At 32.9% G+C, this 15,244-nt stretch overlaps 1 protein-coding gene and 1 pseudogene across 2 annotated transcripts; one reads left to right on the top strand and one right to left on the bottom strand.

Annotated features, from left to right (window-relative positions):
* Positions 1-15,244, bottom strand: part of LOC112035588 (protein TRIGALACTOSYLDIACYLGLYCEROL 2, chloroplastic-like) — a 38,617-nt pseudogene that overhangs the window by 16,527 nt on the left and 6,846 nt on the right.
* On the top strand, positions 964-9,677 carry LOC112021024 (zinc finger BED domain-containing protein RICESLEEPER 2). 2 transcript variants are annotated; one of them, XM_024053596.2, is made up of 7 exons: positions 964-1,487; positions 1,920-2,103; positions 3,854-3,979; positions 4,097-4,197; positions 6,746-8,599; positions 8,689-8,798; positions 9,227-9,677. In XM_024053596.2, exons 2-6 carry the CDS (start codon positions 2,000-2,002, stop codon positions 8,775-8,777), a joined length of 2,274 nt encoding a protein of 757 aa, XP_023909364.1. In that variant the 5' UTR covers positions 964-1,487; positions 1,920-1,999; the 3' UTR covers positions 8,778-8,798; positions 9,227-9,677. The 2 variants fall into 2 exon arrangements, with proteins under 2 accessions (XP_023909364.1, XP_065627583.1); XM_065771511.1 differs by having other exon boundaries at positions 1,961-2,103.

The raw sequence follows: 15,244 nt of genomic DNA on the forward strand, positions 1-15,244 counted from the left end.
AGTATTTTAAGTTGATGCCTCCTTTAAGTCCTTAGCCTTTTAGCTTTTTATGTATAGTGGTTCACCAAGTAATATTGCTACAACAATTTGATTCTTTTTAGCTACTCTTTTTATTTTAGTGATTGTGACAACTAAAACAGGTCAGTATTTTAAGTTGCTGCTTCCTTTAAGTCCTTAGCAAACATTGATCAAATGTTATTGCTTTATAATTAATATTTTTGGTCTCTCTTGTAGTAAAACCAAAATGTCTTCCAGGAAGCAATTTCATTAAATTATTAGTAGGTTATTCTACTAGAGTTTAAATTACCACTAAAAGGTCTAAAGTTTTTAAAATACTTTTAGGCTTTTATTTATGACATTCACAATGAGTTCCACTCATGATTTGCATGTCCTAAACTACAGAGAATGATGAAGCCGTTGATATACTACACTGTATTACTTTTGAAATTGTGTATGCTTAATGGCACTATGTATGCTTTCCCCATAGAGTTTAAGTTGCACCACTGCTACGTTCCTGCTATCGGTGTACAAGTCCATCATATTGAATTGCTGCATTGTTCAAGAGCTATTGTTGTATTAAGGCTGCATCAATCAAATATTGCTGTTGTATTTAGTGATGAAATACTCATTGACGTACTATAATAATTAATCAGTAGTTGAAATTTACAAGAGATGCGAAATGATTCCTCTTTTTTCTTTTTCTTTTTTTCTTTCTACACATTATATAATACATTTGATTAATCAAATTTATAATTATTCTCTTTTTTCTATTTTTTTCTTATTATTTCTTTCTTCTTTCTTTCCGGTTAAGTTACTTTTTTTAAGAAAGTTACTTTTTTAAGAATATAAGTTGCTTTGTAAAGAATACGTTTAAAGATAAAACATAACAAATAAAAAAAATAAAAAAAATTCCCGCGCATTACGTGGGTTAAAAGCTAGTTTTTCATAAAACGAAAAGACTCCTTGCCCGGCTAGTTGGCATCCAAAAGGCACTCTGCTCCAAAGTCCAACCACAGTGACTCCCTGCTTCATCTTGAACGAAAACTCTGAAGCGAATACCAGCAAGTCCTTCGCCTTGAAGAAGAATTTTGGGCTCTTAAGTCTAGAACCGATTGGACTTTACAGGGCGACCGAAATACAACCTTCTTCTACCTTTACACAATTTGCCGCAGGCACCGCAACAAAATATGGTGCTTAAAAGATACAGTGGGCAGTTGGTCATATAATCCGGCTGAGATTAAGTCCTCCATTTTTACCCACTTCTCTAAAATTTACGCTTCTCTTCGCACAACTCTCCCTCACTCTCACGAGTCACGAGTACAACAGCCCCCTTCCCTCTCATCCTCAGGTTCTCTCTTCCCACAAACCACCAAAGCCACCGAGCCACTCATCACTCTCCGGTTCGTCGGCGTGATTTGTCTCCAGCGCCGCCGCTACTCCTCGACGACTCGACCTCCATCGTCGTCGACTCATCCACCGATTCTCAGGTCAGGATTTTTTTTTTTACAGCTGCGTTGGTTTTTTTGGCTGGTTTGTGAGTTGTGGTAGGTAGCTAGGTTTTTGAGCTGCAGTGGGTGGCTAGTGGCTGGGTTTGTGGGTTGCGGTGGGTAGCTGGGTTTTTGGGTGGCTGTGGTTGGGTTTGTGGGTTGTGATGGGTGGCTGAGATTTGTTGTGGGTTATTCAAGGCTTTTCACTGTGGGTTCTTCATGAATTTTCTGGTAAATTGTTGTGGGTGATTCACGCTTTTCACTTTGGGTTCTCTTCTTCTAAAAAAAAAAAATTCTGGTAATTTGTTGTGGGTAATTCCCGGTTTGAGTTTTGGGAATAATAATTTATGGTTTGATTCAGGGGTTGGGTTTTGTTTGTCATTTGAGTTTGTTCGTTGAGAATTTTTGAGTTTGGGTTTATTTTTATTGAAGGAAAATTTTATACATTTTCATCTACACATCGAAACAAACAGAGCGTGAAAGTTAACACCACGGTTTCTCTCTGTCTCTGAATGGCGAAATCGGGTTCGGTTGAAATTCGAACGAGCTGTGACCATCTGGCCTATCTGTCGTCCGACCTCGCTCACATTCCCACACCCGATACTCCTTGTTCCAGGTTTACTTCTTTTTCTCACATCCCAACTCTACTCTACTTTTACCAGTTCTATTTTTTACAAAACATTTATTTTTATTTTAAAAAAAAATTATAATCATACCCATTTTGTTTTAGAATTGTTATGATCAACTACATCCATCAATTTCAACAATTGAAATCATTCACTAAAATTACTTGCAAGAAAATAATTGGACCCACACGGGTTATGATTAGTTGATTATATCATTATAGTCTATAGATTAAGGATAGCAATGCTTGACACAAACTATGTACACCATATGATTTTTTGCTGGTTAGTGTTTACTGTTTAGTGTAAATGGGTCGTGACATGATTAATAAATAGGTCAATTTTGTGTTGACTTGCTTGACCCGCAATCAACATGAAGAGACTGGGTTCATTATTCATGCTTTGACGCGAACCTATTTAGCCCATATCAGTAACTGTCGTTTTCTAAAATAAATTTGGATTTGAAGTATGGGTGAATAGTTAAACAAATTTTTAATGGTTATGTTGATACTCTTTTTTTTTTTTTATGGACAATGTCAAAAGTCTTTAACTGGCCCTTCTACCAAAAAACAGGGGGGAAAAAAATTCATTTAATTTAATTTTTCTTAAAAATTGTGTATTTTAAATTTGGATGAAAGTTCGTTGGGTTGAACTCAGAACTTTTAGATTATATGCTATTGGTATTTTAATTGATGTTATTATGGAATAGAATTTTTTTTCTTTTTAATTAAAATTATTGTAATTTATGTGTGTATAAATAAATAAATGTCAATCGTGTCAATTTTTGAGTCATATATTCATATTTAAACGGGTTGAAATGAGTTAGGTCTATGCCAATAAACTCAATATAACACAACCTGTTTATTTATTGAGATAAATATGTCATCTTTGTCAACATAATACTACATGTTTATTAAGTGTTACGTGAATCATGTGTTTTCTACCTACTTACTAAACTGGCAATGTTAATGTTCTAGGGTTTTGACATGATTGCTAAACAAATCGTGTTCATGTCAACTCATGTAGTCTAAGTATTCAATTAGAAGAACGCAAATTGTAACCCCATTGTAGAGTGATGTGGGTGACTGAGTCTGTAGGTTCAAGTATTTTATCATGTTATCATGTAATATAGAAACCCATATAGTGTCAATAGTATTGTATTAAACTGCATTAGAGCATGGTTATATATTTTACCTTTGGCTTTCCAAAAAAATAAAAAGCATTGTTAAGAAGTGAAGTTGTCTAGTTCTATACTCATTTACCAATAAATCTTAGAATATTTTACAATTTACACACATTTTTGAGATGAAAGGAAGAACAGAGATCCATTTGGGACTGAAAGTAAGAATTAAGGCCCCCTTTTTTTCTACAAAAGCTAGGTTTGATTTGAACTATACAGTTGAAACTAAGTAAGGTTCGTATTCTGTTAACAATTTATTACATACTTGCTTTAGTAAATGTGTGACCTTGAAATAATGAAACTAAAACCGGATACAAGCTCAAACTAGAATATTCACTGCAATCTTTCTAAAAATTGTTTAATCTTTCAAGTAATTTATGGGTAATGACTCATGTCTCACCCCTGTAGTCTACCTTAGTCCTTAAAAAGCCCTCAATTATAGAAACATTTAAATTTTATATTTTGCTATCTATGTCAATGATAATTTAATTATCTTAAGTGAAGCTTGGCCGTTGAACTGTATATCGCATTATCTAATCTGTGGAAGCATTGACATATGAAAGGTGCCAACACCCAAATGAGAACTGGTTATGTTTAAGCTGTAAGGACGTGCTCTGTAGCCGTTATGTGAACAAACATATGCTGCAGCATTTTCAACAGTCAAATCATTGCCTGTCACTCGGCTACCGGTATACATATTACAATTAGCATTATTTTATTCAAATTGTCTTCTTTAATTTTATTTATTTTCTCCGCAATGTTTTACAAAGCTGTCTTGGTCATGTTCTGTTTACTTTTGGAAACAGTGATTTATCAGTTTGGTGTAATTCCTGCAATGCCTATTTGGATGCTCAAGTGATTATGCAACTGCGGCCTGTTTATGAGACAGCCTGCATTCTGAAATTTGGTGAGGCTCCACCATTTCACATAGTCTAATAATTAAGCTTGCAACCATTTTGGTGCATAGTAGAGTTGGAGTTTGAACTGACTGGAGATTCTTTATACTACTCACTTAATTCCAACACTAAATAGGAAACTGTAAAAGATTAATGATGTATGATTGTCACTTGACCAGTGCATAAGTTGGACTTTCTGATATGCAAGCCATCTTTGTACCTGACCAAAGGTAAAAACATCTATGAAAGGGCTTTTTTTAATCTCATATGGATCCTTCAAATGATTATAGTGGGCACATTGCAAGTAGGGGTGGTAAAATGAGCTCAAACCCATTTGTCCTCCCATTCTAATTGAACCCAAACCCACCAAATTATTATTTAGGTTAAATGGGCATCAATCTAATTAGATCCAGTGATTATTGGGTTTTAACTAAAAACCCATTGAGGCCCATTTAACCTAAAAACAATATACCCAAATTCAAGTCAGCCCTTCCCATAAAAAAAAAAAAAAAAAAAAAAAAACCCAGCCCTCAGACGTTTCACTAGAACCCAAATTCAAGTCAGCCCTTCCCATAAAAAAAAAAAAAAAAAAAAAAAAACCCAGCCCTCAGACGTTTCACTAGGTTTTCAAATTTTCAAAATTTCCGTCCTTTTCTCAGCCTCCAATCATGTTTTAATCGGAAACCCAGCAGCTTCAAAAGCTTCGGAGATTCCTGGGAATGCCTTGTCATTTCTCTCAGATCTTCGTCTCCTTAGAAAGCCCACTTGGTAATTTTCAAATTTCAGTCTTTTTTCTTTCTTTCTATTCACCACTTTGCAATGTTATTAAAAGCACGATTAAGCTCAAAGCTCGAAGCCCCAAGGCTCCAGCACTTTTTGCCTCAAAACCTAGGCTCATTCAAAGAAGCACGCTTTAGGTGCGCTTTTTTGAGCTTTTTCAAAAATCTCAAAGCACGCTTTTTGGTGCTTTTTTATATTTTTCAAAAAAATAAATCAAAACTTAAATAAAACTTTAGGATCTTAACATTATTGATATAAACCATTGATTTGACATGTTTTTAGTGTAACTTACTTATCAAAAAAAGATATTTTGAGTGTAACTTGTCCTAAAAGGCTAAAACCCAACCCACAACCTCCCAGTTCTTCCCTATTTTTATTTTTATTTTTTCTTGATTTTTCTCCTTGAAATAGTAACCCACCCAGCTTCTTCTTCTTATTCTATTTTTTCCCTTTTGGATATCTGCTTGGTACCAATTACCATGTTGCTATGTCCTCATATTTTTAGCTCATTCATGGGGAAAAAAAAGAGTACAATATAACATATCTGTGGTAATTGTTTAGTTACTTTAGTGGTTGATGTTGAACATAGCAGACTAATTCTTATAGAGTTACAAGTGATTAAATTATTAACTAATATTACTAGTTAGTCATAGAGCATTATGGATATTGGAGATTTAAGAAAGGACATTACATGGAAGTACTTATATCTAGCTTATCCAAAAAAATAAAATGACTTGATTTGCAATTTTTGTGTTAAAATTGCAAAAGTAGGGCTTATCTAAATGTTATATGAATTATATAAAAAATTTTATTTCAATTTCTATGATAATTTGATTGTTACATTTCTCATTAATAATTATTTTAAATTTATTAAATTATTATTTTTAAATGTGTGCTTCACTTCAATCAGGGGCGCGCTTGCGCTTTGTGCCTAGGCCCCAAGAGGTCTTTGCGCTTAAGTGCGCCCCTCGCTTTGACCAACACTGCCACTTTGCACTATTTGGTCTCTAAGAAAGTGAGAGAAAAGAAAGGAAAAATGAAAAATTGAAACTTTTGTCATAAAATGGAAGGTGAATTTTTTTTTTTTTTTTTCCTGGGTTAGTTTCTATCTTCCTTTCGTTTACACAGCAACCAAATGGAGCATTGAATAGAAATAATAGAGGATTTTTCCCGCCCATGTTTCTGAAAACTTTGGTTCATAAATATGTGATTTTTACATGAAAGTTTGAACTTTTCTGTAATTTGTGATCAGTGGCCAATGTATTGGTATTGAACCATAAACTGAAAGTTGTGTCTGTGACTGTGAGCCTGTGAGAGTCTGCTACCGGTCATAAAGTAAGAATGTCATATTGTCGTGTTTGGAATTTGAATAGTTTGCAAGCATGGAATCCTGGTATATTTGTTGTATTTCATGCGAACTTTTTATTATTGTAATCCCATATTGTCATAGTTTTCAAATTCACAGTTATACCCATAATATCCAATTATTTGAGTGGTCAATTTTTGGAATGGACGAGAATTTGCTACTTGGTTATGGATGAGAATTTACTTGTATATTTTCATTATCTTTGTCCATTTCTTCTAGGCATATTGCATATACCTATATTTTGATACTATGGTGATTCTACAGTCTGGTTTTGTATATAGTTTTTGACGATAGATATGGCCTATTTAAACAAACTTAATCTTTCCCTTTCTGAATGGTTCAAAATGCTGAGTTTTATTTTTTATTTTTTATTTTTTTTGTTGTTGTTGGTTTTGTTTTCCTTTACATTTTAGATATGGATACAATGAAGGAAGAAAATGATGCGTATGGTGATACTGTTTCAAGTGCTCCAAAAAGAATGGGATGCAGGACTTCTTCTATATGGTCGGATTTTGAAATATTACCTAAAGGTCCTGATGGGAAAGAGAGAGCAAAGTGTAAAAAATGTCAAAATTCTTTTGTTGCCGATTCTAGAGACACTAATTCTTTGTTGCGTCACAAAGCAAAATGCCATGAGGTTGATAATCAAATTGTGTCTCGTCAGCCTTTAGATCAAGCTATGTATAGGGAAATGGTTGCATTGGCAATCATTAGGCACAACTATCCATTCTCATTTGCAGAACATGAGAACAATAGGTTGCTTCATTATTATCTGAATCCTGATGTTAAGACTATATCTAGGAACACTGCAAAATTGGATGTGATAAAAATTTACAGGAGAGAAAAGGAAAATCTGAAACATGATTTAAAGTCAATTATTGGGAGGTTTTGCTTATCATCAGATTTATGGTCTTCACCTAACGCTAATGAGTACATGGTTCTTATAGCACATTATGTTGATAAACACTGGGTGTTGCAGAAGAAAGTTTTGAGTTTTTCTCATGTGCCACCTTCATGTGGTGGTGTTATATTGGCAGAGAGGTTGTTAGGTTTGTTGAAAGAGTGGGGCATTGAGAAGAGGGTGTTCACCATTACTTTAAATAATGTTTCATATAATGATACTTTGGTGAGTCATTTAAAGAGACATCCTTCTTTTGGACCTTGTTTATCTTATGGTGGTGAGTTCTTTCACGTGCGTTGTGGTGCACACATATTAAACCTTATCGTACAAGATGGATTAAAAGTCATAAATGGGGCTGTGTATAATTTACGTGAAAGTGTTAAATATGTGAGAGATTCGGATCATAGGAAGTTGAGGTTTGCTCAATGTCTTTCAGAGCTTCCTTTTTTGACAAGTAAGAAAGTACGCCAAGTCCCAACAAGATGGAACTCAACATACTTGATGATTAAGACTTGTCTTAAGTATCGAGATGCATTTTCTCGCCTGAGTAAGATTGATAAATACTTTCTCAATTGCCCTTCAGAGGAGGAATGGGAAAGGGTGGAGAAGATAGTAAGAGTTTTGGAACCATTTTATAATATCACCAAGCTTTTCTCTGGGACAAACTACCCCACAGCCAACTTGTATTTCCATTGTGTTTGGAAAATTCAGTTGCGTATTACAGAACAGTTGGAAGATGATGATGCAATAATTAGAGCAATGGCAAAAAAAATGAAAGAAAAGTTTGATAAATACTGGGAGTATTACAGTCCTGTGCTATCATTTGCTGTCATTTTGGATCCTAGATACAAGTTGCAATGTGTAGAATTTTGTTATGGCAAGTTGTATAAGCAGGAAGCAATATCTATGGCAGCGAATCTTCGTGATAAATTGTATGACATCTTTGAGGAATATAAGAATTCTACTAGTGATATCTGCAATATGGTTGCAGTAACATCCAGTAGTGGTGGAGTGCGTGGTCATTATGATAGGAATGATGATTTCTCTGGTTTTGAGACATTTACGAGTCAACTTATTCGTTCAGATTCAAGCAGGTCACAATTGGATTTATACTTGGAAGAGACTCTACTTAACCATAGGTTTCACGAGGATTTGGATGTTATGGGGTATTGGAAGTCTCATAGTCATTGTTTCCGAGAACTTTCCTTGATGGCACGTGATATTTTGAGCATTCCCATTACTACTGTTGCCTCAGAGTCTGCATTCAGTATTGGTGGTCGCATTTTTGATAAGTTTCGCAGTTCTCTTTTGCCACAAACTACAGAAGCTTTGTTATGTGCTCGTGATTGGCTATATGGAGTACCAGGTATATCATATTTTTTATCACTTATGTGCTCGCAATATTCATTAATCTGTATTTGATGTGCTAATAAATGCTTTGCTTTCCTTTTTTAGCTATACATGATTTTGAGGAAGAAAGTCTCGTGGACGATTTTGGCAACTTGTGCCTATCTCAATCTAGTTCATATGTTGATGAGGATTAGGTGAAAGGAAGCTATTTTAAGGTAAATTTTTCTGTTGTTTGTGTAATTTTTCTATAGGTTTTGGTAGTGGGAGCTAATTGTTCTTGTTGTAATTATTATGCCTTATGGCACATTTATTACTTCAGTATACCTTTTCATTAATTGCTAGTTCATGGGATACATCCATTTTATAGAGAATGTTATATTTACTCGGTCTTGCTGGGATGATATAACTTTTGCAGTGAGAGTTGCTATAATATTATACTTGGAACAATGATCCATGGATGAGATTTCTTAAATATAGGTCCAGATGTATTGATTGATCGTTTCACTACATGGAGGATATATGTCAATATTTTGGCTTATTGTACTGTCTCTTATGCAACATTCTACTTTCTATTTATTAGAAGCTAATTATTGAAATGTATTGTGTTGTCCATTGTGTGTGATTTTTTGAATTTTGAATGCAGATGGCCATTGCTTCCATTGTTCCCCCTCTATGTGTTTCCAGCAAAACCTTATGAGCTAATGGGGGACCGCTTCCTTGAAAGTATTTCAGTTCTTGGAAACTATTCTGCTGACTGTCCTTATGAGTTTGATGTGATGTTTAAGTTATTTATTTTTCATAAAGTCAGTGTTTTGCATAGTGGGAGCTTTGTTTATTGAGTATACAACTTCTGGGTCTGTTTATTGAGCTTATGGGTCCTGAGGATAATATGACTAAGATGGTCAAATATCTTGCTGTTACAAGTTTTGGACTTTATTGTATTTCATGAAATGGAACAACATAGGCTAACAAGGGTCACAGTTTTTTTTTTTTGAAAACTGGCCAGTTTTGATATTGATACTAATGTATGATTCATAAACCCTGTTGTCTTTAGTCTGCTATCTATGCTTCACTGCAATTTAGTTTTCTGGTTTCATGTATATAGTAACTCGCATTCATGTTGAACACCAAAGCACATTTCTATGCCTGTGATTCACATGGCTTAAAAGCTGATTCGCCAATGTCAAATTATCGATCACTGGATTTAAAATTAAATGTTGTATGTGATTCTAGTCCCTCAATGCAGGTGCCTTGACCATACTTCTCAAATTTTGATCCAGGTGGGTGTCTGGTTATCTTGATAGGTGTTATGCATCAGGTGTTGTTATCAAGTTTGTTTATACATTCAAAATGTGAAATTTTAAGAAATTGTACATAAATAGATTAAGCTAAAAAATTTTAGTGTGTGATCAACCATACCTAGAATATTAAAGAGTAGCCAGTGGTAAGGTGGAACTTACGACGAATGTGAGGTATGGGCAAAAGGGACTGTTCATTTGACAAGGATTTGCATGGAAACATCACCACTTTTGGTCCTTTTATATGTTTCGTGCACCACAGTCAGAAATCATCACCAAGAAAGTTAAAACAAATTAAGACCCAATCAGGTTTGAATCTTTCTACATATATGACTTCTTATTTGACACAGAGCAGTCTCACAAGTTGGTTTCCTTAATCAGGTGGGTGTCTATATATATATATATATATATATAAACTTTAGCTAAAGAAGGTACCCGTAGGTCAAGGAGAAATAAATGGTCCTCTGTGTCAACAGTCTTTCCCTTTCTCAAAGACAAATTCTATACAAAAGCTCTTAACTAGTTTCATAAACTCACATCCACAGTCAAGAGCATATTTGACACAGAGTAGTCTCACTGAGTTGGTTTCCTTACAAAAGTTCTATAGACATGTTACAAATATCTCTATAATTAAGGGAATAAAAAGAGAATATATTTTTTAGAAATATTTCATATATTTAATTCTCCGGTGAGTTATATATTTAATTCTCCGGTGAGTTTAGAGAAAAGGAATATACAAATAACTAGTAGAAAATGCTATAGCACTATGTTTCTTTCTAACCAATTTTTTTTAGTAGTGGGATGAATATTTATCTTATAAGAAAATAAAGGTAAAATATCGAAAGTAGTGGGATGAATATTTTGGTAAATTTTTGGGTTTAGGTGTATTAGTTATTTTTTGGGTTTCAGGGGTATTTTGGTAATTTTTGTGCTTAGGGGTATTTTGGTCATTTTTTGGGTTTTGGGAGGTCATGTGGTCATTTTTTGGGTTTCAGGGGTATTTTGGTCATTTTTTGGGTTTCGAAAGTATTTTGGTTATTTTTTTGGGTTTGGGGGTATTTTGGTCTTTTTTGGGTTTTGGGGTATTTTAGTCATTTTTTTTGTGTTTTGGGGGGTATTTTGGTAATTTTTTAGGTTTCAGAGGTATTTTGGTCATTTTGTAGGTTTCAGGGTTATTTTGGTAATTTTTCGATTTTGGGATATTTTGGTCATTTTTGAAGATTTTAGAGTACTTTGGACATTTTCACTTTATGAGCATTTTGATAATTTTGATAATTGGGTAATTGGGTAGGTTGGGGTTTACCCATAATAATTGAGTTTGGTTGGGTTTGGGTTAGAAGCAATTAGTTAAATAGGTTTTAATGGGTGAATAAGTTTTATATACCCAACCCAATTATGTCCACCCTAAACTCATCCAAACCCAACAATTTGACACCCCAAATTGCAGGTCACTTGCAAAATGAGAATTTAAGTTTGCACAAATTTTTTATGGGTATGTATGGCGTTCTTTGAATTGGTTACCTTGCCCCTGTATCCTCAGTTGTGGCAATGTCTAGCAGTAGACAAGCTCCAGTTATATGTCTCTTTGTATGTTGATGCACATCACAAAAGGTTAAGAGAAGTATATCAAACTTGTTTCTTTCAATTAATTATTGGTATACAACGCAAGGCATGAAATTACAGGGTTCTTATACAGATGCTACAATGTGCCATTTTAGAGGATGTCATTAATGTTTGGTTGTTCGAACATGCTGGACAAGCAGGCATAGGATTTTATCGTTAAGGAATGCAGTTTGTGGGGCATTTTGGGTAATGTCTGTGGAGTCAGAAAGGTTGAGATGTTCCTTCAAGTTGCGCAGAAATGGTGTAAATTTCTCAATTGATGCAGTCATTTTCTTGAAAAACATGTGGCTTCTTTTTTAAGTAAAAGACAAACTGGGCCTGGTTGGTCAGGTGAATAAATAACTAGCTGAGTAGTGTTGAAAGACACTCAGAATAGTGTAGTAATTTGATCATAGTATATATGTATACACACGTGTGTGTGTGTTTAAATTGAAAATTGTATGATATATTGGGTCATATAAATAGGCATGTTTCATGCCTACAAAAAATGCAAATATCCTTCAAATTATTTTTTTTACCTTCTGGATTTTGTGTTAGTAAAGCTTTTTTTTTCTCCTTTTTATTGGACATTGTTTCAATAGTTGCAAAGACAACTAAAATTTTAGTAAGAATCCCATATTTCAAATTAATTGTTCCTCTCCAATAAATAAATAAAAAAATCAATTGTTTCTCATATAAATCTTAGAAAAATTATATTAAAATTTCATTATACTTAAAATAATTAATATAACAAAATAAACATATTCATTCTATTAGTTATCTTTCTAATTATATAGAATAAATATTACAATGTTGGTTCCACATACATACATACATACATATATATATTATGTATGTATGTATGTATGTATGTATGTATGTATGTGTGTGTATATATATATATATATATCACATGTCACTAGAAGGAATCAGGAAATTTAAAGGGTTAAGATTAATTTTTAATGAATTCACAAATATTTAATTTAATTTATTTTTTTTTTTTTTAGTTTTTGTGTCAATTTTTGTCAAAACAACTAAACATGAGGAATAATTTCATATTGTAAATCTAATATTATTATTCCAACTAAAAATTATTTCTTAAATAAAGTTAATAAAAATAATCTTATAAATTCATTTAATATAAATAATTAATGCACAACTATAGATAATTAGTATATACATTTACTCTATTAGTTGATTCAAAAAACTAATAATCATCAATATTATCAATATATATATATAAAAGTAGAGACCTCATATAAGAGTACATAATGTTTTGCCACGTGGTACTCTAATATTGCATTTAACATTTTTTATCTTTTTCCATTAATTTTTTTTTACTATTACCCATTAAATCATAGTAACTTATTTTTACTATTATATAAATTTAGCATTTTTACCTCTTTTTATTGAGTTTTTTTTTTTTTTTACTGTTACCCAATAGATCATAGTAACTTATTGCATTTAACATTTTTTACCTTTTTTCATTAAGTTTTTTTTACTGTTACCCATTAAATCATAGTAACTTATTTTTACTATTATATAAATTTAGCATTTTTTACCTCTTTTTATTAAGTTTTTTTTACTGTTACCCAATAGATCATAGTAACTTATTTTTACTATTATATTGATATGAACTGTTTTTGACAATTAGACCAAAAGTTATTCGCTATAAAATGGATTATCTTTTAAAAGTAGACAAAATCTTATGAAAAACTCAAGCTCAGTTCTTACCATACATATTATGACCCAAGTTTGACCATTCCCACGTGTAAATCAAAGCAAAAACTCTTACCCTCTTACAAACTCTCTTCTTCCTCCCCCACATATAGATGATACTTTTAGAAAATCTCATTCTCATGAAATATCTCTTCATTTTTTCCAATTTCAATTCAATATGCTTTTGTCTATTAATAATATTCTATGCAATTTATGTAGATAAATTCTCTATCATCAACCAGTGCAACAAAAATATATATAAATCTTGAGATCCCTCGGATTGTTGAAATAATTGACAAGTGCTTATTTCTAAAATTTATAATAACAAAAAAGTTTAATAAATAGCATATACTATCTCACAAAATGCCATTAACTTAATATTTTCTTTAAAAAAATTCAATGATAGGAATGGTCAAAAACATGATCCTATACAAGAAATACCAAAAATACATGCAAAACAATTTTCATAGGAGGATTTATCTTTAAATAATATGAAGACAATAGTAAAGATAAAAAGCATTGAATGAGATTCTACGAAACAGGTTCGTTAATTATTTCAAATTATACCCATCGTTTATGTTAAAAAATAATAATACATCATATTATTTACATTAAAAAAAAATACATATTAATTTCAAAGTTCATTGCAAGATGTGAATTGCTAGGGTATTGCAATAATAAGTAACATTGATACAACAATGAGTTGGTATTACATTTTGTGCGTACTTTGTGAAAGGAATGTCAAATTACAAGCAAGATCATTTTGGTGTGCAAAATGTAAAAAAAAAAAAAAAAAAAAAAAAAAAAAAAAAATCTTTATATCCCAAAGTTAGAGGCACTCACATTAACTACATACTTTCCAAATATTTATAATATATTTATCTCACTATAACTACTATATATATATATATATATACAATTGCAAACTACTTCAAATACAAGATTCAAATTGAAGTTTTTAATGCAACTAACAAAACAAAGTTTGTGATATTTAATCGAGATGCCGAGAAAATCCTAAATAAATTTGCAAGATCGAGATCTTGCTGAAAAATAAACTAAGGTACAACTATTTAAATTATTGTAAAAATATTGATGTAGGGTTCAAATTCTTTACGTAAACCCAAAGACAATTAATTTGTAGAGTATGGGTCAAAGAGCTAGAGTTGGCAAGGGATTAACAAAAAGGATTATCACTCTTTCCACTATTCATTGATCAGTTTCCATACATTTCCTGGTTTGTTTCAAACACCCTCCCTCTATTATATAGCCACTCTCACCCTCATCTCTACCGTCCACGTGCTCCCCATCCATGGACTTGCTCAAATACCTGTCACGTCAGGCAGCTTCTTTTCATCTCTGTGTGAGTGGCGGTAGGTTATGAAGCACTGTTCAGAGGTCTTCTCCACATAAATGCGGCCAGAAAAGCTGTTGCAATGCATTGAATACGGTGGCAGCAGCCTTTCCCTCAGATATTTCCTCATCCTTATCGTCCCTGAATATGTTTTGAGCTTATCTTGATCAGGTGGAGTCCTCGGACAATCAATCAGGCTTTTCCCCTACTCAGTTAGTCTCCGATATCATATCAAAGTAAAACACCTTCCTCGGACAGGTGATGTCCTCCTCGGACTGGAGATATCCTCTTCGGACAGCGATGATTCTCTTCAGGAGGATTCCACTTCACTCTGGGCCCTGCATTCTCCGCATCTTTCTCTTCGGATGTGAAACAATCCTCTCCTGGGTATTCGGCCCATTAACTTGGGCCTAACCCCCTTATCCCCCACAATTGATATTGGAGAAGGAATCCCACGTGATTTGAAAAAAAAAATTAGGATAAAAAATGGATTTCTCTACTTCATTTGAATGAATTCAATCTAAAAGATGGTTTTGAAAATTACATAGCTGCTAAGATTTTTTATGCGCCTTCAAATGATAAAAAGGTATGGAAGACAGGGGGGAAAAAAAAACACAATTCAACATGCTCTATTAATTCTTTTTGCTGCACTATTCCAAAATTAACAAAAATAATAAAAAATTGTCACATC

The sequence above is a fragment of the Quercus suber genome, unplaced genomic scaffold, assembly GCF_002906115.3.
Source record: "Quercus suber isolate HL8 unplaced genomic scaffold, Cork oak 2.0 scaffold_45, whole genome shotgun sequence".
NCBI lineage: Eukaryota > Viridiplantae > Streptophyta > Magnoliopsida > Fagales > Fagaceae > Quercus > Quercus suber.